The sequence below is a fragment of the Salvelinus sp. IW2-2015 genome, unplaced genomic scaffold (assembly GCF_002910315.2).
Source record: "Salvelinus sp. IW2-2015 unplaced genomic scaffold, ASM291031v2 Un_scaffold83, whole genome shotgun sequence".
Taxonomy (NCBI): domain Eukaryota; kingdom Metazoa; phylum Chordata; class Actinopteri; order Salmoniformes; family Salmonidae; genus Salvelinus; species Salvelinus sp. IW2-2015.
In genome coordinates, this window is record NW_019942514.1 from 799234 (window position 1) to 824961 (window position 25728).

Genomic DNA, 25728 nt, shown 5'->3' on the forward strand with positions numbered 1-25728 from the left:
TTGTTGTCTTGCAATGATCAATAACCAATTTGACAGAGCTTGAAGAATTTTGAAAGGAATAATGGGCAAATGTTGCACAATCCAGATGTAGAAAGCTCTTACAGACTTACCCAGAAAGACACAGCTGTAATCGCTGCCAAAGGTGCTTCTACAAAGTATTGACTCAGTGGTGTGAATACTTATGTAAAGTAGATGTTTCTGTATTTAATATTCATAAATTTGCTTACATTTCTAAAAACATGATTTCACTTTGTCATTATGGGGTTTTGTGTGTAGATGGGTGAGGAAAAAACATATATTTAATCCATTTTGAATTCTGGCTGTAACACAACAAAATGTAGAAGGAAATTAATAATTTCATAGAAGGGTTTTGGAACCTCTAACCCTGGCAATTTGACTGTTAAACTCATGGGTACCCTAGCAATGGCTGCCAGTCTTGACTTGAATGGGAACAGCCCATCTATGGATTATATCTCTATGCTTGGTTAGTTTCAGTTTGCCTATCGCAAATTTCAGAATACAATCCTGCGAGAAATGTACTGTTTGGAAAGCAAATGCTGTACTTACTAAATGTGTAATGTGATGTTTTTACGTACAAAACCTGTTTAATTAAATATTTAATCAGTCGTCTTCCTCAAATGAAGGGGATGATGACAATCTTTGAGAGAGGGAGGGTATCTGATTTCGTTGGTCCTCAACTCGTGGCTCAGACGAATAATTCAGGATAAATGGAGTTAGCCCTGAGTTAGCCTGCCCCGGAGCAGGTTAGTTCTGAAGGTTTCATTGCCATAGAAATTAACCTGGCCACTTTCATGGTACTGGTTATTCCAGGTTGAACTCAGAGTTGACCAAAGTTACCTCGGCTAACTCGTCAAACATGATTCGTAGTATAGGGCTCAGGATGAAGGCGCCTCTGTTGCCGTCTCCTCTGTCCCACCGGCTACAGCACTGTGCTCCCCCAACAAGCTGGTCGCTGTGTCTGTGAATGCATCCCCACACAAACACACACACACACAGGAGACCTAACACTAAAACAATTAACAAACCAATCAATAATTAGGAATTGATGATTCATCATAATGAGATGGTAAGTGAGTAATGAATGACTCCAGCGGTTAAAGCATCAAATGGTCCAATGCATCACCGGGGGCAAACGACCTGCCCTCCAGGACACCTACAACACCCGATGTCACAGGAAGGCCAGATAGATCATCATGGACAATAACCAACCTAGCCACTGCCTGTTCACCCCGCTATCATCCAGAAGGCGAGGTCAGTACAGGTGCATCAAAGCTGGGACTGAAATGTGTTTTTCAGTCTATCTCAAGGCCATCAGACTGTTAAATAGCCATCACTAGCACATTAGAGGCTGCTGCCCTATATACATAGACTTGAAATCACTGGCAACTTTAATGATGGAACACTAGTCACTTTAATAATGTTTACATATTTTTCATTACTCATCATGTATGTACTGTATTCTATTCTACTGTATCTTAGTCTATGCCGCTCGAAAATTGCTCGTCCAAATATTTATATATTCTTAATTCCATTCCTTTACTTAGATTTGTGTGTATTGCTGTGAAATTGTTAGATATTACTTGTTAGATATTACTGCACTGTCGGAGCTAGAAACACAAGCATTTCGMTACACCCGCAATAACATCTGCTAAACACGTGAAGGTGACCAATAACCTTTGATTTGAACAATAAATCATGCGAAGCAGCCACAACTGTCAGTAAGTGTCCATGATTGAGTCTTTTAATGAAGAGTTGGTGATAAAAATATCCAGTTTGAGTGTTTTTTGCAGCTCGTTCCAGTCGCTATCTGGAGCGAACTGAAAAGAGGACCGGCCCAGGGATGTGTGTGCTTTGGGGACCTTTAACAGAATGTGAATGGCAGAATGGGTGTTGTATGTGGAGTTTGAGGGCTGCAGTAGGTATCTCAGATAGGGGGTAGTGAGGTCTAAGAGGGTTTTATTAATAAGCATCAACCAGTGGGTCTTGCGACTGGTATGCATAGATGACCAGTTTACAGAGGAGTATAGAGTGCAGTGATGTGTCCTATAAGGAGCATTGGTGGCAAATCTGATGGCCGAATGGTAAAGAACATCTAGCCGCTCGAGAGCACCCTCGCATGGGTAGGATGATCATCTGAATCAGGGTTAGTTTGGCAGCTGGGGTGAAAGAGGAGTGATTACGATAGAGGAAACCAAGTCTAGATTTTACCTTAGCCTGCAGTTTTGATATGTGCTGAGAGAAGGACAGTGTACCGTCTAGCCATACTCCCAATTACTTGTATGAGGTGACTACCTCAAGCTCTAAACCTTCAGAGGTAGTAATCACACCGGTGGGGAGAGGGGCATTCCTCTTACCAAACCACATGACCTTTGTTTTGGAGGTGTTCAGAACAAGGTTAAGGGCAGAGAAAGCTTGTTGGACACTAAGAATGGGGAGGGACCAGCTGAGTATAAGACTGTATCATCTGCATATACATGGATGAGAGAGCTTCCTACTGCCTGAGCTATGTTGATATAAATTGAAAAGAGCGTGTGGACTAGGATCGATCGAGCATTGGGGTACTCCCTTGGTGACAGGCAGTTGCTGAGACAGCAGGCACCAGGCTAAAGACCCATCAGAGACACCAATACTTCTTACCCAGCCTACAAGAATTTAATGGTCTACCGTATCAAAGGCTTTGGCCAAGTCAATAAAAATAGCAATATTGCTAGAATATTGCTTAGAATCAAGGGCAATGGTGACATAATTTAGGACCTTTAAGGTTGCAGAGACACATCCAAAACCTGAGCGGAAACCAGATTGCATACCAGAGAGAATACTATTGACATCAAGAAAGCCAGTCAGTTGAATGTTGGCAATTTTTTTCCAACACGTTTGATAAACAGGGCAAAATAGAAATAGGCCTTAAATAAAAGACGACTTGGTCAGTTGGTTAAGCGTGTCCCAGTTTGTCACCTAGCAGGTCAAATCCAGACTTAATGTAAGGGGCCAGGAGAGAGCTTAGAGTACAGGCCGGTGCTGATGGTGGACGAAGACACCCAGCAACAGTCAACGAAGAGATATTTGAAAGTTTAATGTTGTCGTGACGTTGGTACCATTTTTAATGTGATGATGATTAGTTTATCAAATCAATTGACTATGTTTAATTATTACGTTGTTTTAATTACTCGTGTAACAATGAACTCATTAGCAATCTTGGGGCACCACGGAAAAAGGTTGTGGAAGTCTCTGGTTCTCCACCGGAGGTCACCATGTCCGTTGTAGTAGGTTGGTCTCAGAGTGTCTGTTAGAATGGATCTTCCAGAGGTGTACCACGCGGTGTTCAGCAGGCCTTATTCTTCACTCTGTTTGTTTAGAATAGATACCTGTAGTGGTGAGAGGAAATTGTTCTTTGTCTCTCGTCTTCGGTCGAGTTTCTTAGGCTAACAGTGCATAAACAGCTGCAGACTGAATGTTCCTGTGTAGTCTTCTTCTTCAAGAGTCTCCACGTTTTCTGGTCTGGAAGTGATTTTCTTCTTCTCTGTTGAAAGTTTCAGAGTTTCTAACCATTTCGTACATTTCAGCTCACGCTAACGGTCTCACTGGTCTAATGTGGAGTCTATCCATTTTACACGTCCGGCTTACCGTCCGCATGCTGGTCTGTAGAGATTCCAACCRTTTCAATGTGTGGATGATCCTCACATTCTCTGGTCATATGTACATTTTGTTAGCTGTCCTTTTATGCCCCCTCCTTGGAGGGCGGTTCCATCACGTTGCCACATGGTCTGTGCTCACGTGGGTGTGTTTACTGACTGGGTAAAACTTTAGAAGGCTAAAATTAAATGTAATCTTCTCACAAATAGTTTCATATTTAATCATAAAAGTTCCACAACATTTAGATGTCAATCTGATAACTGGGACGTATACATTTGTAGAGTTACCATTATTTGGTTATACCGTCCTTAATGATATCCCAAAACAACAACTGATTTGACATAATTGTTCTTTAAGTCCTTCTCGACCAATTCCCACATTCTTTGTGTAAGGAATATTGTCTCAATGTCCAACCTTTTGATGTTACAGTACTGCAAAGTCTCTCTCTGTGGAAACAAAGGCATTTTTAACTTCTGTTTCTGCAGACTGCAAGGTATTTACGATCCGGTTGTTAAATCATTAAAACTCTGGTGGGAGAGAGAGGGGGGAGGGGATCTGGCTATCTGTCAGCCCTGTGCCGAGCGGATCTGGCGCCTATGCTCCCCACTCAAGAGGGAAAGTCATGGCAATGCTTAAAACCAGCAAATATAATTATTTGGGGGCAGACTTGGTGGAGACAACCGAGCACTGAAGGTGTTCCTTGGTAAAGATTCCCACTCCACCATCTTTAGAAGATCTGTCTTGCCGAAAAAGTTTATAACCAGAACAGTTAACATCAGTGTTCGTTGAGAACAAGTTCTCATTTGCAACTGCGACCTGGCCAAGATAAAGCAAAGCAGTACGACATACAACAAGACAGAGTTACACATTGAATAAACAAATCTACAATCAAAAATACAGTAGAAAAATCTATATACAGCATGTGCAAATGAGGTAGGATAAGAGAGGTAAGGCAATAAATAGGCCATGGTGGCGAAGTAATTACAATATAGCAATTAAACACTGGAATGGTAGGATGTACAGAAGATGAATGTGCAAGTAGAGATACTGGGGTGCAAAGGAGCAAGATCAATAAATAAATACAGTATGGGGATGAGTTAGATTTTATGGGCTAATTACAGATTAGCTATGTACAGGTGCAGTAATCTGTGAGCTGCTCGACAGCTGGTGCTTAATGTTTAGTGAGGGAGGTAAGAGTCAAGCTTCAAAGATTTTTGCGTTCGTTCCAGTCATTGGCAGCAAAGAACTGGAAGGAGAGGCGGCAAAGGAGAGAATTGGCTTTGGTGGTGACCAGGGAGATATACCTGCTGTAGCGCGTGCTACGGGTGGGTGCTGCTATGGTGACCAGTGAGCTGAGATAAGGCGGGGCTTTACCTAGAGAGAGTTCTAGATGACCTGGAGCCAGTGTGTTTGGCACACGAGTATGAAGCGATGGCCAGCCAAGAGAGCGTACAGGTCGCAGTGGTGGGTAATATATGGGGCTTTGGTGACAAAAGATGGCTGGTGATAGACCGTCCAATTTGTTGAGTAGAGTGTTGGAGGCTATTAGATGACATCGCCGAAGTCGAGGATCGGTAGGATGGTCAGTTTTATGAGGGTATGTTTGGCAGCATGAGTGAAGGATGTTTGTTGTGAAATAGGAAGCCGGTTCTAGATTTAATTTTGGATTGGAGATGCTTAATGTGAGTCTGGAAGGAGAGTTTACAGTCTAACACAACACCTAGGTATTGTGTAGTTGTCCACATATTCTAAGTTCAGAACCGCTCCAGAGTAGTGATGCTGGATGCGGGCGGGCAGGTGCGGGCAGTGATCGGTTGAAGAGCATGCATTTAGTTTTACTTGTATTTAAGAGCAATTGGAGGCCACGGAAGGAGAGTTGTATGGCATTGAAGCTCGTCTGGAGGTTAGTTAACACAGTGTCCAAAGAAGGGCCAGAAGTATACAGAATGGTGTCGTCTGCGCAGAGGTGGATCAGAGAATCACTAGCAGCAAGAGCGACATCATTGATGTATACAGAGAAGAGAGTCGAACCGAAAATTGAACCCTGTGGCACCCCCTTAGACTTTAGACCTTAGACTGCAAGAGGTCCGGACAACAGACCCTCCGATTTGACACACTGAACTCTGTCTGAGAAGTAGTTGGTGAACCAGGCGAGGCAATCATTTGAGAAACCAAGGCTGTTGAGTCTGCCAATAAGAATGTGCTGATTGACATAGTCGAAAGCCTTGGCCAGGTCGATGAWTATGGCTGCACAGTAATGTCTCTTATCGATGGCGGTTATGATATCATCGATGGCGGTTATGATATCGTTTAGGACCTTGAGCATGGCTGAGGTGCACCCGTGACCAGCTCTGAAACCAGATTGCATAGCGGAGAAGGTACGGTGGGATTCAAAGTGGTAATCTGTTTGTTAACTTGGCTTTCGAAGACCTTAGAAAGGTAGGATAGATATAGGTCTGTAGCAATTTGGGTCTAGAGTGTCTCCCCCTTTGAAGAGGGGGATGACCGCGGCAGCTTTCCAATCTTTGGGAATCTCAGACGATTCGAAAGAGGTTGAACAGGCTAGTAATAGGGGTTGCAACAATTTCTGCAGATCATTTTAAAAAGAGAGGGTCCAGATTGTCTAGCCCGGCTGATTTGTAGGGGTCCAGGTTTTGCCGTTCTTTAAGAACATCAGCTATCTGGATTTGGGTGAAGGAGAGATGGGGGAGGCTTGGGCAAGTTGCTGTGGGGAGTGCAGGGCTGTTGACTGGGGTAGCCAGGTGGAAAGCATGGCCAKCTGTAGAAAAATGCTTATTGAAATTCTCAATTATAGTGGATGTATCGGTGGTGACAGTGTTTCCTAGCCTCAGTGCAGTGCGCAGCTGGGAGGAAATGCTCTTATTCTCCATGGACTTTATAGTGTCCCAGAACTTTTTGGCGTTTGTGCTACAGGATGCAAATTTCTGTTTGAAAATGCTAGCCTTTGCTTTCCTAACTGTCTGTTTATATTGGTTCCTAACTTCCCTGAAAAGTTGCGTATCGCGGGGGATATTTGATGCTAATGCAGTACTCCACAGGATGTTTTTGTGCTGATCAAGGGCAGTCAAGTCGGGAGTGAACAAAGGGCTATATCTGTCTTAGTTCTGAATTTTTTTGAATTAGGCATGCTTATTTAAAATGGTGAGGAATGCACTTAAAAAGAATAACCAGGCATCCTCTACTGATGGAATGAGGTCAATATCTTTCCAAGATACATGGGCCAGCTCTTATTCTCCATTGACTTTACAGTGTCCCAGAACTTTTTTGAGTTCGTGCTACAGGATGCAAATTTCTCCTTGAAAAAGCTAGCCTTAGCTTTCTTAACTGCCTGTGTGTATTTGTTCCTAAAAGTCTTAAGAAGTTAATGTGCAGAGAACCCAGGCTTTTACAAGAGCAGATATCAGAGCACAAGTCAGAATTGTGGCTAGCAACAGTAGATGGGCCAGGGTGTGCATGCACATTTCCAGATATCATCAGCAGTATTACAATCAGGGCATGACAAAGGACAAGGAGAGCTCTGCAGTGTTGATTTATGACATTTGAATGTGCATTAGATGACAACAAGATCATATTGTACAGCAATTTCATCAGGTAACATGAATACAAAGCTGGCGAGAGGTGGTTAGAATAGGATGAGAGGCCAAGAGTCCGTGTAACCAATACAGAGTCAGAGTCCCGAGTGTGGGAACAAACAGTCTGTCCCACGGTTGCGTAAACAAGCAAGTTCATAGTCAACAAAGCATGCAGGAGTCATGAGGCAAATGGCATAAAGCACAAGAAAAAAATAGAACGACTTGGGGCTAGCCATTGTAAGTCCAGAGTCACTCGCCCCAACAGTGCGTGTGTACTGGAGGCGAGCGAAACCTCGCGAGAGAGGGGGCAGTGTGGCAGGAGTACCTGTACCAGACAGGGGGAGACAGGCAAGGGCAGATGGTAAACAGATCGCCAGGTGGAATCCAAGCAGCAATGCAGCAGGCAACGGGAGTAGGTGTCACACCCACTTGGGAGAAGCTTTTTTTGGGAGACAGATTCCTTATAGAAAATTCCAGCTAGCTAGCTGACGTAGCTAGCAAGTCTCTGTCTGACGTTTTTTTCCACGTGGAAAAGGAGGTCGTTAGCTAGCTATATCTCTTCAGTTTCTGTGCATGGTCCTTTACAACAACCAAACAAAGTTGTCTTGTGGCTGTTGTATTTTGGAGATTGCGAGGAGGTTATCTTCTGATGTGATCAAATGTGATTAAATACTTTCAAGTGATATCCTCTGGGTCCACATTGTACATTTTGTTGTACAGTTGAAGTCGGAAGTTTACATACACTTATGTTGGAGTCATTAAAACCCGTTTTTTAACCACTCCACAAATTTCTTGTTAACAATCTATAGTTTTGACAAGTCGGTTAGGACATCTACGTTGTGCATGACACAAGCAATCTTTCCAACAATTGTTTACAGACAGATTATTTCACTTATAATTCACTATCACAATTCCAGTGGGTCAGAATTTTACATACACTAATTTGACTGTGCCTTTAAACAGCTTGGAAAATCCCAGAAAATTATGTAATGGCTTTAGAAGCTTCTGATAGGCAAATTCACATCATTTGAGTCAATTACAGGTGTACCTGTGGATGTATTTCAAGGCCTACCTTCAAACTCAGTGCCTCTTTGCTTGACATCATGGGAAAATCAAAAGAAATCAGCCAAGACATCAGAAAAACTAGACCTCCACAAGCACCTGAAGGTACCACGTTTCTCTGTACAAACAATAGTACGCACATATAGACACCATGGGACCACGCAGCCATCATACCACTCAGGAAGGAGACACATTCTGTCTCCTAGAGATGAACGTACTTTGGTGTGAAAAGTGCAAATCAATCCCAGAACAACAGCAAAATACCTTGTGAAGATGCTGGAAGAAACAGGTACCTATATCCACAGCAAAACAAGTCCTATATCGACATAACCTGAAAGGCCGCTCAGCAAGGAAGAAGCCACTGCTCCAAAACCGCCATAACAAAAGCCAGACTACGGTTTGCAACTGCACATGGGGACAAAGATCGGACTTTTTGGTCCGATGAAACAAACTGCTTGGCCATAATGACCATCATTATGTTTGGAGGAAAAAGGGAGAGGCTTGCAAGCCAAAGAACACCATCCCAACCGTGAAGCACGGGGATGGTAGCAACATGTTGTGGGGGTCCTTTGCTGCAGGAGGGACTGGTGCACTTCACAAAATAGATGGCCTCATGAGGAAGTAAAATTATGTGGATATATTGAAGCAACATCTCAAGACATCCTTCAGGAAGTTAAAGCTTGGTTGCAAATGGGTCTTCTAAATGGACAATGACCCCAAGCATACTTTCAAAGTATTGGAGTGGCCATCACAAAGCCCTGACCTCAATCCTACAGAGTTTGTGGGCAGAACTGGAAAAGTGTGTGCGAGCAAGGAGGCCTACAAACCTGACTCAGTTACACCATTACTATGCCGTTCTGTACCATCACACATTCATATATCTTTATGTACATATTCTTTATCCCTTTACACTTGTGTGTATAAGGTAGTAGTTGTGGAATTGTTAGATTACTCGTTGGTTATTACTGCATTGTCGGAACTAGAAGCACAAGCATTTCGCTACACTTGCATTAACATCTGCTAACCATGTGTATGTGACAAATAAAATTTGACAAATACACCATCTCTGTCAGGAGGAATGGRACAGAATTCACCCACCGTTTTGTGGGAGGCTTGTGGAAGGCTACCCGACACGTTAGACCCAAGTTAAACAATTTAAAGGCAATGCTACCAATTACTAATTGAGTGTATGTAAACTTCTGACCCACTGGGAATGTGATGAAAGAAATAAAGGCTGAAATAAATCATTCTCTCTACTATTATTCTGACATTTCACATTCTTAAAATAAAGTGGTGATCCTAACTGACCTAACACAGGGAATTTTTACTAGGATTAAATGTCACGAATTGTGAAAACTGTGTTTACTTACACCTTAGCCAAATACATTTAAACGTCTGACTTCAAATGTCAGTCTGTTACCCACAATAAATTCAATTCAATTAAAGCAATAATATATATCTATTTTTAGGTGATTTACAATTGAAGTGTCCTGGCTGCATATCAGTTCAAAATAGAGATGAATCCAGGGGGTACTGTATTGTAATGACCTCTGCGCAGCTGGAGGGGGCTTCAAGGTCTGCCGATTTTTAAGTACCACTACATGGTCGACTCCGACAAAGTTCTGGCAGTGTCAGAATTGTTTTGCCTTTTTATTGTGTAGTGTGGCTGGTGTTACGAGCCGATCCCAGTGACTGACCGATAGGAACACTGGCGGCACTGATTATGCACAGTCAGATTAATATAATAGTTTGATTCTGAGTTCGGACATATAACGTCGGTATGTGAAAACAATTTCTTCGATGCATAGGCCTACTTTTAGTTTTTCCCSAACTCACTTCACTTGTATATAAGCATAGAGAGAAAGGCTTGCACTTCTGGCACAAGCGCAGATCAAATACATTGCTGCAGTTGACGTAGCCTATGCTGGCTGATGTAGCCTCGCAATCCAATCGCAGAATGTGACGTCAGAACTAAACAAAATCATACATCGCGCAGTGTGACGTGATAATTGTAGAAGTCTGAATCCGATATACAGTCCGCAAAGGCCTTTAGCATCACGGAGATAGTTTTACTGTAGCGTGAGGTAATAAAGATAGATGGAGACATGCTTACCTCTATTGTGCCTTGCTGTACACCTCGTTCTTCCATGTTTTGCTTTTCTCTTCTGATACCAATTCCTGAGGTTTCATTCGACTGCATTGAGCAAGAAGGCAGACCGGTCCAGTATATTACCCTCCAGCAGTCTCTAATAATGGTCACATTGTTGGACCATACACTACTGTTATACAGTCTGATACATTAGCTTGTAACACTGTTCACTACATTAGACTAATTCTGACAWTAATAAAGGGGCGGAAGTCTCTATCATCACATATTACAGTACACTCCATTAGGCCCCATTAACTTCCATTAGCCTGTGTGTGTGTTGCAGCTGTAAATGAGGCTAGTCAGTGGGCATGCCCGGTCTGGGTGTTCTACCACCAGCGCAGTTTGTCCTGATCATTGATAGCCATGAGAGGGTTGTCGGGCTCATTATACACAGCCTTCACACTGGGGGAGAGGAGACAGGGAGGAATGGAGGAGAGATGGGGGGGATCAGGACATAACAGAAATGATCAGTGAGAGATCAGATAAAGAATGTGTACATCCACATACACCCTCATAGTAACAGTCTGACTGCAGGTGTAGCCTACCTCGTACCTGGGAGTGTCGCATTGGCGGGAGATGTACACATTATTACGCACACCCACCTACATACAGTGCATTCGGAAAGTGTTCAGACCCCTGGACTTTTTCCAGATTTTGTTATGTTACAGCCTTATTCTAAACTTGATTTTTTTTTAGATCCCCTCAATTTGCACACAATACCCCATAATGACAAAGAAAAAAGTTTTTTTGAAATATTTGCAAATGTATAAAAAATATATGGAACTATCACATTTACATAAGTATTCAGACCCTTTACTCAGTACTTTGTTGAAGCACCTTTGGCAGCGATTACAGCCTTGAGTCTTTTTGGGTAGGACACGACAAGCATGGCACACCTGTATTTGGGGAGTTTCTCCCATTTTTCTCTGCAGATCCTCTCAAGCTCTGTTAGGTTGGATGGGGAGTGTCGCTGCAAGGCTATTTTCACATCTCTCCAGAGATGTTCGATTGGGTTCGGGCTCTGGCTGGGCCACAGAAGGACATTCAGAGACTTGTCCCGAAGCCACTCCTACATTGGCTTGGCTGTGTGCTTAGGGTCATTGTCCTGTTGGAAGGTGAACCTTCGCTCCAGTCTGAGGTCCCGAATACCCTGGAGCAGGTTTTCTTCAAGGATCTCTGTACTTTTGTTTCATTCATCTTTCCCTCGATCCTGACTAATTTCCCAGTCCCTGCCACTGAAAAACATCCCCACAGCATGACGCTGCCACCACCATGCTTCACCGTAGGGATGGTTCCAGGTTTCCTCCAGACGTGACACTTGGCATTCAGCTCAAAGAGTTCAATCTTGGTTTCATCAGACCAGATAATCTTGTTTCTCATGGTCTGGGGGTCTTTAGGTGCCCAAGTAAATGCCAATAGAAAAAAAGATAAAACAAACAAAAATGCTAGTATTCTTTCATTCCAGTTTCAATGTTTAACCTGACCTAGTTAGCTGAAGTTGGCTATCTAGCTAGCAAGTGACAAGAACGTTATCCAGCCTGCTTAGCAACCATTTTGTTTAGAATGGGTTGGCTGAAAATGTCCCAAAGATTATGCGCGCACATCGATGTGGCCGGAAGGTGTGCGTTATGGTTCTGAACGATCATATACACTACGTGACCAAACGTATGTGAACATCTGCTCGTCGAACATCTAATTCCAAAATGATGGGCATTAATATGGAGTTGGTATCCCTTTTGCTGCTTACAGCCTCCACTCTTCTGGGAAGGCTTTGCACTAGATGTTGGAACATTGCTGCGGGGACTTGCTTCCATTCAGCCACAAGACCATTAGTGAGGTCAGACACTGATTTTGGGCGATCAGGCCTGGTTCACAGTCGGAGTTCCAATTCATCCCAAATGTGTTTGATGGGGTTGAGGTCCGGGCTGTGTGCAGGCCTGTTCAGTCCTTCCACAAACCATTTCTGTATGGACCTCGCTTTGTGCACGGGGACATTGTCATGCTGATATAGGAAAGGTCCTACCCCAAACTGTTGCCACAAAGTTGGAAGCACAGATCATCTAGAATGTCATTGTTTGCTATAGCGCTAAGATTTCCCTTCACTGGAACTAAGGGGCCTAGCCCGAACCATGAAAAACAGCCCTAGATCATTATTCCTCCTCCACCAAAGTTTACAGTTGGCACTATGCATTGGTGCAGGTAGTGTTCTCCTTGCATCTGTCAAACCCAGATTTGTCCGTTGCACTGCCTGATGGTGAAGCGTGATTCATCACTCCAGAGAACGCATTTCCACTGCTTCAGAGTCCAACGGCGACGTGCTTTACACCACTCCGGCCGACGCTTGGCATTGCGCATGGTGATCTTAGGCTTGTGTGCTCATTGTGCAAATGTATTTGTTTTCAATATTTTGAGACAAACTGTTGACAACATGTAAACTATATTTAAAGGCAACCCGGTCTGTTTTGCCACATAGTTGCACACATGTCAGTTTTGTTGCTAAACAACCAACTTGTTTATAGCAACTATGCAAAAAGAATTAACGACTGAGTCGAGTCTGTAGCAACATGACCAAAATAACTAACAACCAGAATTTTCGCCGGATTATATATTTTGGTGGAATAATTAAGTTGTATGAATTTATTTATCAAAATAAAGTTTTGAATTTAATTTATAGTTATTTTAATCTGTTGGTAACCGTTTTATAAAAGCAAGGTACGCGAGGCATTCACATTTACCTTGACTATATTCTGAAAAAAATTCATGGGGGAAGTTAGGTACTGTGGTAAATGTATTCATGTTATGCAAATGTGTGCTAATTTAAATCATTATGTAATTGTAAGATCTTTTAACAGTGGTCTAGTGTATGTAGCATAAACTGTTAAAGAGCTGTACCATTTTGAAAACTAACCATTGACAGTCATGTTTTATGCAATTTCAACTAGTTATAATGCATAGTAATAAAGTTTGGTGGCAAGACTTGTGCTATTAATACAAAACACGGTTTAATTTCAATATCTTTTGTCTGAAGTAAAAGAATCCAGGAAATTCTAAAGCTAATTTGAGCTATATACTAACAAGGCTTTTCAGCATAAGCAGCTTGACTACTACTAGAATACTGTAGTTTATTGATCTACTGTGCTTCAACAACAGATGTACTCACATTGGATGGGTTGATTAGGATTCAAACCTTCTCTCAATCAGCCTAATACATACTCTTAGAGTAGGTTTACCCCATTAATGTACTTGGTAATGTAAACATGTTTTTTCATGCAAGACATCATCCCATTCCACTCATTTAAACATTATGTGGAGGTTTTCCTGGACACAGAGTCAAGGAAGTTGATTTCATTTGATTGAAGTTTCTTTTAAAGGTAGACGGCACTATACATACGTATTTACTAGCAAACCAATCAAGGAATAGGAGTCAAGAAAAGGGGAAAGTAAGTCTTATTTGTTGTAGATGTTGAGATGGAATTAATGAGTTTCTTTTTTTTTTTTAAGTTGATCCATTTGGTTACTTAAAAAAAAAATCTTGTTCCTTCTCTCCATCTACCCCCTTCAATTTTTTTCCTCTCCCAGCTCCACACCTGCAATCATCTTTCTCTTTTTTCTTACCCTACTTTTACTGTGTGATGAGGGGAGTGTTTTCTGAAAGGACTGGACTCCTTTTCTCATTCTTCCCCTCTTTTTTTCTAATTAACCTGCGGGGCAAGCGGGACGCTCTGCTAAATCGAGGTTTGGGCTAATAGAGATCTTCCTCTCGCATTCTCTCCATCACCGAGAGCCAGAACAGCCACTCTTTCGCTCTCTCTTTTTGTCTTTCTCTTCCTGTCAGCAGCTTTCAGGACCCATTAGATAACAAACAGTGAGGTGTTACTTTTTTCTTCACATTTTTTCTGCTATCTGTCACCCCCCCTCTCCTTTTCTGCTTTCCTTACAAGATAAGGCCGTTTTTTGCTGAATTCTCCACTTCGCCTGCCTATGTGGTAATGGTTTTCAAAGCTCCAGCTATTATCACTGACATACAGCGGCAAACACATCCACCAAGTTGGACAGGCACCTTGTGCTGGGATACCACAATTTTTATTTGATTTTGTGTCTATTCGAGAGTTGATGGATGGCGGGTGAGCGGTTCAGGGTCAATTCCATCTCGACTCATTCCATTCCGGAAATGAATGGATAAGGAATGGTTTAATTGGAGAAATAGCCCATTATTTGAAATTACGACTTTTTTCCTGCCCTATTCTTTTAGTGAATTTCAATTCATTCCCTGTGTAGTGAATATGCTGGAGTTGAAATGGAATTGACCCCAACCTTGTACTGTAAGAGAAAGAGCTGCCGATTTTGTAGGGTGTTATTGAAGAAGGCTGCTGTTTCCGGAACTCAGTAAGGGCTTCAACGATTGTGTGTCTTAGACTTAGGCTTTAGTGTAAATGTTTTTAAATTTTATTTAACATTTTTCCACAGGATCCATGGCTCTATGGATTGTCTTTCAGAGCTGTCCTCCTCACGTCTCAACCGTCCTTTTGCCAGTGAGTTTTTGGCCTTGGTTTTTCCTTATTTATTCTTGCAAACGCTGAATAAACTTAAATAACGATGATAACATTTCAATGATGGAAAATGCAGTTGTCTTCATGTCACAATTATTTCGGTACCCTTCACTGTGTGCGTGTGTGTGTCCTTCTTTGTATTTGTTTATGTTAGTGTGTGTATGTGTACTACATATTTGTGAATCTGTCTATGTGTATTCACACACGTGTCTGTCATTCATTCAGGAATCAGACGCAGCTTCAGCACGTCGACGGCCATCGCTGCCCAGAAGGAGCAGAGCCAGAAGAGTCCCGTCAACAGGTGGCCATTAAGCACTCTCCTCCACATTCCACTTGTCTGCATTCCTCCTCCCTGACCGTTTTCAGCTTTCTCCCTAATCCCCCCCACCACCGGAGGTAAAATGGTCAGCAAAAATTATAGTTTTGGGGAAATGCCAATGCTCGATAGCAGGGTTATAATGAGTATGAAAGCTATCTAAGATCAATCCCTCTCCTTCACGTTCCTCTCCCTCTCTCGTTTTACATCTTTCTCTCACCCCTCCCATTCCTTTACTTCCATTCCTCCCTTTGCCACTCTCTACATTCTTCCCCGTCCATTGTCTCACTTTCTCATTACGCCCTCCTTTCACTATTTTTACTCTCCTTTCTCCATCCCCTGATTTCTACTCCTATCTTTCTCACGCTGCACTATTTCACCCTCTTTCTCTACCCTTTTACTCCTTGCTTGCTGCCTTACTCTCTCCCTCTCTGCTACCTTACTCTGCCTCTCTCCCTCCACACTCACCCTTCTGTCCCTCTCTCTCTCTCTCTCCACCTCTAACCCCATTCAGCCATCTCACTCTTAATTCAATTTCAATTTAAGGGGCTTTATTGGCATGGGAAACATGTTTACATTGCCAAAGCAAGTGAAATAGATAAAATAAATGAAATAAAAAATCAACAGTGAACATTACACTCACAAAAGAATAAAGACATTTCAAATGTCATATTATGTCTATATACAGTGTTGTAATGATGTGGAAATGTGACTGACCGGCTGAAATCGGTCTTATGTAGCAAAATCAGATGTTTTTATTTTATTTTTTACGTTGGATAAAAGTAGAGACTCACAGCTACAAAATTGTGTATCATACACTGCATTTTTGAGGAACAATGGGAATGTAATTCTGCTTTTGAAAGTTGATCAACTTGTAAACTGACTTTTGAGAAAAGAGCCTTTGAATGTTTTGGTACTTATTGGAGAGCTCTCCTTTGTCTACACCCATTCCAGGTAAAACAGAAAGTGTCCAGATAAAAAATATTTGACGCTTACCCAGAGACACTTTAAATTGATGCATCATGTGAAAGAAATGCTATAACCCCCAGCCACATCCAGTGGTGGAATTCCTTATATTAAACCATACGGCACAAGTTTTTTTTTCCTTTTTATTCTCGGATAGCCAGGGGCACACTCCAACACAATTTACAAACGAAGCGTTTGTGTTTAGTGAGTCTGCCAGATCAGATGCAGTAGGGATGACCAGGAATTTTCTCTTGATAAGTGTGTGAATTGGACAATTTTCCTGTCAAAATGTAAGGAACATGTATGGAGTAAAAAGTACATTTTCTTTCTTAATGTAGTGAAGTAAAAGTACCCAAAAAATATAAATGTATAGATACCCCCCAAAATACTTAAATACTTAAAATACTACTTAAGTACTTTACGCCCAAATGCCTTCACACCAGTATTTTATATACTGTTACACACACACTTAGTAGTATATACAACCCAGTACTATCACATAGTATTCCATACATAAGTTAAGGCCATGCAACCTGAGTGATGCGCCATATATTTATGGGGTGGACACTTGATACGGTCACATGATATTGTTGTGGTATGTTACAACCACACATAGCAAAATATTGCTAAGTGGATGGGTCTCTACAGAAGGTGTAAACGGTACAGCCAAATGGTTACTGGCAAAGTAACAATATCAGAAATAGATGGTGTCAATAAAATAATATACAGTATGTACAAGAACAATATCAAGAACGATATCAGTGATAGATGAGGTAGTTGTATGCATACAATCAGGGGTAAAGTGGCTGAGCAGTAGGATAAAATAGTAGCAGGAGAGAGTCATTTGAATTGAAGGCACTGCAGATAGTGCTGATGACTGGTCTGTCCGAACCACGCATGAACAATATATTCGGAGAGCCTGTTTCTGTCCTGCCCTTGACTTTGGTGCAGGGCATGTGATGTCCATAGCCTCCTCGTTGCAAAACTCCCTGATCTTCTAAAAAAATATACGTTTGTCTAGCTGTGTCCAGTCCAGGTGGTGCTTGTACAGGCAGACCATCTATGGGAGGAAGGATGTCAGCGTTGYGCAGCAGCTGAAACCTGGTCCCGACAGTCCGAACGCTCCTTGGCTACAAAAACACACGGCTCCAGAGCATCGAAGCTGTAAAACAGGGAATAACAAAAAAAAATCTGATTACAACCTTGACCAGCATCAATTCACCTCCCAAGTTTAGATTAGATTAATATCCTCATGCAATGAAAATGATATTCACCTGAAGTGCTGGTACTGCTTGATCTGTGGTACAGAGTCAGGTGTTGTTGCCAGCCATAGCATTCCACCAGCACCATATCATTTTCCAGTCCAACCAGCTGTGGGATGTTGACCCCTGTCACGGTGCTGTCCTTCACAACACCAGCAATCTTAGACAAAGTGTTCACTCTGGTCTTTCTGAAGAGCTGCTTGATGAGGCCGAAGCACCAGTCGAGGGCAAACTTGGTGTGGCCTGTGATCAGGAAATGAAGGTCCAGACTGTTTGCTGGTTCAGTTAGGGGGCCCCCAGAGACAGAAATAATGTGATATCGATAAAAGTACAGCCAATCATGTTGCAGGTTAATTAAATAATCAAAACGTAAGTCTTGTCATCGATTCCTTGTAGACGCCACACTGCTGCTTTTGTCACATGGGATGGCAGCAGCTTTCCACCAAAGTGTTTGTGTCCTGAGTGGCGTCCAGGTAATACTATTGCATTATCCTCTGCATAGTCACCACTCGCTGCAAGTCCTCATGCTTCAGGTGTAACCTGTGCTTGCTTGGGCCAGCTCTCTTTTTGATGGGAGGGAGTATAACATTCTCCTTGTATGACTGGTAGAGGAGAGTCAGGCATGTTCTGCTGATGCTGAAAGACAAATTCCAGATTTTATTTTAGCATTATTATACAATAGATGCGAAATGGCATTCTGAGATCACTACACACAGTTCATACACGTAATGTTAGCTAGCTAGCCAGCCATCTAGCATCAGCTAATGTTATCTAGCTAACAGCAAGCTTTAACTTGGGGTATTTTGTTTAGACGTGTAGCTAGCTAAATAATGAACCATATAAACCCAATCCATAGAGTACTGCAAATACCAACCGATTGTCATAGCTAGCTAAAGTTAACCAAATAGATTAAATGTTAGCTAGTTAACATTAGGCTATAACTAGCAATGCGAAATGGCATTAACTATAATCCCAAGCCATAGAGTACTAGCAATAGAAACCGATTGTCATAGTGTGAACGCTGCGTGTAACACATCCGGTATCAGGATAAATAAAAAGCAAGATCTGCTAACTTTCTTTAATTATGTTTAATTACCGCAAACAATGAATGGCAAATGCAATTTTCGTATATACGGGTTCGCTGTATCACCACGCAGGGTGATACAGGGAACTGGCAGGAAGTACGTAAACAGCTGTTCTTATACCATGATGACGTAGTTCCAACGCGTCTGTTGGCCTATCACAGTAGAGGCTGGGCGCGGTTTAGACTTTGCCCCGCCTTTGCTGGCCCTCGGACTTGTCCAAGCCCCTTGGCGCGTTCCTTTGTCCACATCTGGTTGCTGGGTAGATTAGCTCCGTCTTGTGTCTCCCCTTAATTCTTCACTCACACAATTCCTAATATGGTACTGAACAGTCTCCCAACCACCCTGGTTGGCCTAGAGTGATGCACCCCTCCCCTCTCCAGACTGACCACAGCTTTTATGGCCTGTGTTGGTCAGTCCTTACACACCTACCCATCTGTGTTGTTTGTGTGTGTGTAACAAAACAATATTCATCTTCAAACAATATGCTAACAGGCTATAGTGCATAAACATAAATCCTAACAATAGCTAGCTAAAGTTAACCAAATAGGTTCAATTTTAGCTGCTGTAGTTAGCTAGCTAACATTAGGCTATAATAGGCAATGCGAAATGGCATTCTGAGAAAATGGGTCATACACGTTGATCGCCGTTTCTTCCCCATCCATCACTGTCATCAGAAGACTAAATGAATAAACATAAATATAGGTATAAATACAAGTATAAACACCATGGGACCACGCAGCCGTCATACCGCTCAGGAGGGAGACGCATTCTGTCTCCTTGAGATGAATGTACTTTGGTGTGAAAAGTGCAAATCAATCCCAGAACAACAGCAAAGGACCTTGTGAAGATGCTGGAGGAAACAGGTACAAAAGTATCTATGTCCACAGCAAAACGAGTCCTATATCGACATAACCTGAAGGCCGCTCAGCAGGAAAGAAGCCACTGCTCCAAAACCGCCATAAAAAAGCCAGACTACGGTTTGCAACTGCACATGGGGACAAAGATCGTACTTTTTGGAGAAATGTCCACTGGTCTGATGAAACAGAATTAGAACTGTTTGGCCATAATGACCATTGTTATGTTTGGAGGATAAAAGGGGATGCTTGCAAGCCGAAGAACACCATCCCAACCGCAAAGCACGGGGGTGGCAGCATCATGTTGTGGGGGTCCTTTGCGGCATGAGGGACTTGTGCACTTCACAAAACAGATGGCATCATGAGGATGGCAATTCTGTGGATATATTGAAGCAAGACATCAGTCAGGAAGTTAAAGCTTGGTCGCAAATGGGTCTTACAAATGGACAATGACCCCAAGCATACTTCCAATGTTGTGGCAAAGAGACTTAAGGAAAACAAAGTCAAGGTATTGGAGTGGCTATCACAAAGCCCTGACCTCAATCCTATAGAAAATGTGTGGGCAGAACTGAAAAAGCGTGTTCGAGAAAGGAGGCCTAAAAACCTGACTCAATTACACAAGTTCTGTCAGGAGGTATGGGCCAAAATTCACCCAACTTATTGTGGGATGCTTGTGGAAGGCTACCCGAAACATTTGACCCAAGTTAAACAATTTAAAGGCAATGCTACCAAATACTAATTGATTGTATGTAAACTTCTGACCCACTGGGAATGTGATGAAAGCAATAAAAGCTGAAATAAATCATTCTCTCTACTATTATTCTGACATTTAACATCCTTAAAATAAAGTGGTGATCCTACCTGACCTAAGACATGGAATTTTTACTTGGATTAAATGTCAGGAATTGTGAAAAACTGAGTTTAAATGTATTTGGCTCAGGTGTATGTAAACTTCTGACTTCAACTGTATAACAAAAACACCTAGAGATTGTCTTTTTGGCTTCAGAAGTAGCTTCAGACTGAATATTACTCACTCTGTTTTGTGTTGGATGGTGTTTCCAGGTTCCGCTGTGTTTCTTCTGCAGGTTTTGGTTTGTTAGAAGTTTTTCATGATTGCCCTTGGTAGTAATAGTCCATTCAGGTATTTTTGTCCAAAATCAAGGTTTTAATGTTGAGGTTAGTATGCTCTAGAAGTCCTTGCAATTTTTTTAAATATTTTATCTACATTTATTCAACTCTAATTCCATATTTTTTTTGCAGAAGAACTCAGGAGCCCATGAGCTCACTCTTTTTCTCTCCCTCTCCCCTCAGGTCACGTTCCAACTCCCACCGTCGGCGCTGGAGCACCCTGAGTGGTGGCTGTGGTCCGGAAACAGGCGGCACAGGGAGCTCCGGAGGAACCACTGCCACCACCTCCTCTGGCTCGGACGCCTCAGTGCGCCTCCACCTGGGCATGCAAGTGCTGCTGAGCAGCGCGAACGAGATGGCTCTGATCCGCTACGTGGGCCAGGCTGACTTCGCCCCAGGCCTGTGGCTAGGCCTGGAGCTGCGCACCGCCAAGGGCAAGAATGATGGCCAGGTGGGCGGCCGCCGCTACTTCACGTGCCGCCCGGACTACGGCGTGCTGGTGAGGCCCAGCCGTGTCACCTACCGCGGCATTAATGGTGCCCGGCTCGTGGACGAGAACAGCTGAGGACACTAGGACCCAGGGGGTTGGGTTAGGTGGGAAAGCAGTAGAGCGAGCATATCAGAGAAAAGTTTCTGTATGTTGTTTTTAATTTTGGGGGGGGGAGGGTTTAGCGATTTTGCTTTGTTCGTTTTTTCTTGGGTTTTGTGTTTGTTTCATTTGCTCCTTGAAATGTCCCCCAAAAACAACACTACCTAATTAGTTATTATTATATACATTTAAGTAATGTTTTATTTTAAGATGTGTGTTAAGGTGGTGTGGTCAGCCTACATTTTAACTACACATCAGCTAGTTTGTCCTATTTACTTGCTGATTTACCTGTTTTGTTTTACCTGTTTACTTTTTGTTTTACCTGTCTACTCTACCCGTTGACCATTAATGGACACTAGAAAACCAGATATTACATTTCAAATTGAGACTACTAGAGTTGTCATGCTATTGAACATACTGTAGGTATGAGGCAACATAAGCTTTGATTGTCAGATTGGTTTGGTAGGGTGAAAGAAAATAATTTTCAGAAATATTTATACTTAAAATTATACTGTGTGATATGATTGAATTGATGGAAATGCACTTGATTGATGGAAGATATGTACAAATCAGATACAGTAAATTAATACTTCCATTCTTCCCTAAGCTCCCTCACTGTATGTAGAGATTTTTAACTGATATCAAAGGTAACCTGGTMAGCAACGCAGCTAAGCACCTTAATGCAAGACAATGTCCTGGTACAGAGGTACTAAAATATCCCCGGATTTGAGCACTTTGTAGTAAATGGATAAGGCTGTTTGTAATGATAATGCAGTGTTATCTGGGTTCACTGCTGACTGTCCTAAATGAGCGAGAATGTGCACTGTGTTTGGCCAACACTGAATTTGCAGTCACTGCCAACTTATGCTGAATTGCTAATTGACCATCAGCTCCTACACCCTAGGCACTGCTGTGGATCTGAGCGGATTGGATGGGTGGAAGCAATATGGTAATAGCTTCACCTTGCCTTCTGATTGGCTGGGTAGAAATATTGCTTATACCTATCAATCTGTTTCAGATCTACAGGAGTGCATAAAGGATATGGGCTAGGGGTTGATTTGGAATTCAGCCATTAATGCTATGGCACCACTTGAGTACTGGTATAGTGCCGTCAAGTGATGCCAATTTATACAAATATGGTCCTACACTGACGTGACACTCATAGGCCTATTGATGTATGCTACCTACTTTTGGTCAGATTGGACACCCCACTGGCTGTGTGACATAAGATTTGTCTAAAGATAATTTCCATCGGCACGACTGCTAATGACGTCTATTATGTCGTCCTTATGACAAAATACAAAATGCTTTGTGAAAGCTGGTTTACGTGAAGCGCATTCCAAAGTGATATACCGATAAAGATTACAGTCTTGACAAGTCAGCAGGCAACAAGCTATTGATTTTAACTGTGGAGAAAAAACGAGACCTTATTTAACAAAAGCTCCATGCGCCACCCAATTAAAAAGGTAGAACGCAACAGTAGCCCAGATGCTGAATGCGATGTACCATTGATCGGTCTGGTTGGGCCCTATGCAATTGAAATGTGTTGGCAGGACGAATCATGGTTGCCTGAGGTTTGGAGATGAAAGAAGCTAGGTGGTATGAATGCTAATTCAACTGCTCTCATCTTTTAACTGCAGTCAGTTCTGTTATTTCTGTAACAGTCAGGTCTGTTACGGTCATTGCTGTGGCATTTCTGAAAACAGTCTTTGCCATAAGAGCCAGTTGTGTAACAGTCATCGCCTTCACAGTCAATTCTGTAACACTGTTACTTAGTACGGTTGGGTTCTATAATGTCTTCTTAGACGATACATTATCGGAAAGCCCGAGTTAAAATGCACTTAAGTCATTGGTTGCATTGTGTGTGTGCGCAGCTGACGGTTCTGTTTTTATTTCTGCTCATGTCCCTTGTGTACATTTGGAATAATTTGTGTGTGTAGTGAAAGGGTTTCAGCGTGGAATAGTGGCACGTAGTGTAAAAATTAATAAAGATTCTATTCTAATTTCACCATTAGTTTCTCTCTGTCTTTTGGATGCCTGTGTTCCAAACCTCCCATGTGGGCGGACTGTCTATTAGCAAACGCCTGAATGACTTAGCAAACGTTCCAACCCTGTTTGCAGTGCATTCGGAAAGTATTCAGACCCCTTGACTTTTTCCACATTTTGTTACATTACAGCCTTGTTCTATTTTTGCAACTGTATAAAAAATGTAAAATTGTAATATCACATCTACATAAGTATTCAGACCCTTCACTCAGTACTTTGTTGAAGCACCTTTGGCAGCGATTACAGCCTCGAGTCTACTTGGGTATGATGCTACAAGCTTAGCACACCTGTATTTGGAGAGTTTCTCCCATTCTTCTCTGCAGATCCTCTCAAGCTCTGTCAGGTTGGATGGGGAGCGTCGCTGCACAGCTATTTTCACGTCTCCAGAGATGTTCAATCGAGTTAAGTCCAGGCTCTGGCTGGGCCACTCAAGGACAGACTTGTCCCGAAGCCACTCCTACATTTTCTTGGCTGTGTGCTTAGGGTCGTTGTCCTTTTGGAAGGTGAACCTTCGCCCTAGTCGGAGGTCCTAAGCGCTCTGGAGCAGGTTTTCATCAAGGATCTCTCTGTGCTTTGCTCTGTTCATCTTTCCTTCGATCCTGACTAGTCTCCCAGTCACTACCACTGAAAAACATTCCCACAGCATGATGCTGCCACCACCATGCTTCACCGTAGGGATGGTGCCAGTTTTCCTCCAGACGTGATCAATCTTGGTTTCATCAGACCAGAGAATCTTGTTTTTTCATGGTCAGCGTCCTTTAGGTGCCTTTTTAGCAAACTCCAAGCGGGCTGTCATGTGCAATTTACTGAGGAGTGGTTTCCATCTGGCCTCTCTACCATAAAGGCCTGATTTATGGAGTGCTGCAGAGATGGTTTGGGATTATGGAAGTTTCTTCCATCTCCATAAAGGAACTCTGGAGCTCTGTCAGAATGACCATCGGGTTCTTGGTCACCTCCCTGACCAAGGCCCTTCTCCCCCGATTGCTCAGTTTTGCCTGGCAGCCAACTCTAGGAAGAGTCTTGGTGGTTCCAAACTTCTTCCATTTTTGAATGATGGAGGCCACTGTGTTCTTGGGAACCTTCAATGCTGCAGAAATGTTTTGGTTCCCATCCCCAGATCTGTGCCTCGACACAATCCTGTTTTGTAGCTCTTACGGACAATTCCTTCGACCTCATGGCTTAGTTTTTGCTCTGACATGCATTGTCAACTGTGAAACCTTATATAGACAGGTGTGTGCCTTTCCAAATCAGGTCCAGTCATTTTAATTTACCGCAGGTGGACTCCATTCAAGTTGTAGAAACATCTCAAAGATGATCAATGGAAAAGGATGCACCTGAGCTCAATTTTGACTATCATAGCAAAGGGTCTGAATACTGATGTAAATAAGGTATTGTTTTTTTCTCTAATAAATTTGCCAAAAAAAAATTAAAACTGTTTTTGCTTTGTCATTATGGGGTATTGTGTGTAGATTGAGGAAAATGTTTTATTTAATACATTTTAGAATAACAAAATGTGGAAAAGTTCAAGGGGACTGAATACTTTCCGAATGCACTGTATATCTAATGAGAAGAGAGATGTCTGGGCGGGGCTACACTTTTTGTTCGATTACAAAATGGGGCCCAACCGTTCTCATTGGAGGCTAGATTCCATCAGTCCTGTAATAACATTGTTTATTTGTTGATTCAACTACTGCCCTGACACTGTTTTATACTGAAAACTACACAGCTACTTCTAACTCCATGAAAAACATGCGAGTTTACGAGATGCATGACTTTCCCAAGAAATATCTAAGTGTGCCAATTTACTCTGAACAATTAAAGGCCTCTGTAACAATATTTATAGGATGTCCCTATTCAACTGGGAAAGAGTCTCGTCGCTGTTTTTTGCATTTGCCACATGGACAAAAACAATATTTATCTGCTACTGTGTAAAATCCTGCAATGGATATTTGAATTGAGCTGTATAGGGGCTCGATTCACTCCATAGCGCTGAAGATCCGTGCTACAGCGCAATAAAAATGTTAAGTCAATGTTCCCACGTTAGCGAAGACTGCATTCACGGTAAACACTGTATATGTCGGCTCAATCAGGAATTTCCTTTCAATTTCAATCGCGCTATAACGCTGAACTTCCGCGATACGGATTGAATCGAGTCCTAAGTCTGAGTGAGTCAAGTCAAGTCTGGTAGCAGCAACCAATAGTCATTATATAGTAATTTATTAATTTTGGCAGATGTCATCTGAAGGGCAACATACAGCGGTTACCAGTTATAGTACAATACAACATTTTACAGATGCAATTCAGTTGGTTTTTACAAGGAGCAACGGAGTTCAGATGAGTTGCTGCAAAGAAACAGCAAATTATGTGAACACAGCCACTGGAGATGTACAATAGTGCAACGTGTTACTTGAACCCACTATCATAAGCCTACTTCAAGACAGAAACCGAACAATACCTTGTGTTATCAAATGTTT

The 25728-nt window shown here is 42.4% G+C and overlaps 1 protein-coding gene across 2 annotated transcripts in view; it reads left to right on the top strand.

Moving 5' to 3' along the window:
• The window catches only part of LOC112068072 (CAP-Gly domain-containing linker protein 4), an 87373-nt gene extending 64157 nt beyond the window's left edge, over window positions 1-23216 (top strand). Inside the window, exons 13-15 of one of the 2 annotated variants that reach the window (XM_024135082.1) lie at window positions 14926-14990; window positions 15234-15309; window positions 20803-23216. In XM_024135082.1, coding sequence (XP_023990850.1) covers window positions 14926-14990; window positions 15234-15309; window positions 20803-21184 — 523 coding nt within the window. In that variant the 3' untranslated portion in view covers window positions 21185-23216. Of the gene's footprint in view, window positions 1-14925; window positions 14991-15233; window positions 15405-20802 lie in introns of both variants that reach the window. The other variant, XM_024135083.2, reaches the window with a different exon arrangement.
• The last annotated feature ends 2512 nt before the right edge of the window (window positions 23217-25728 follow it).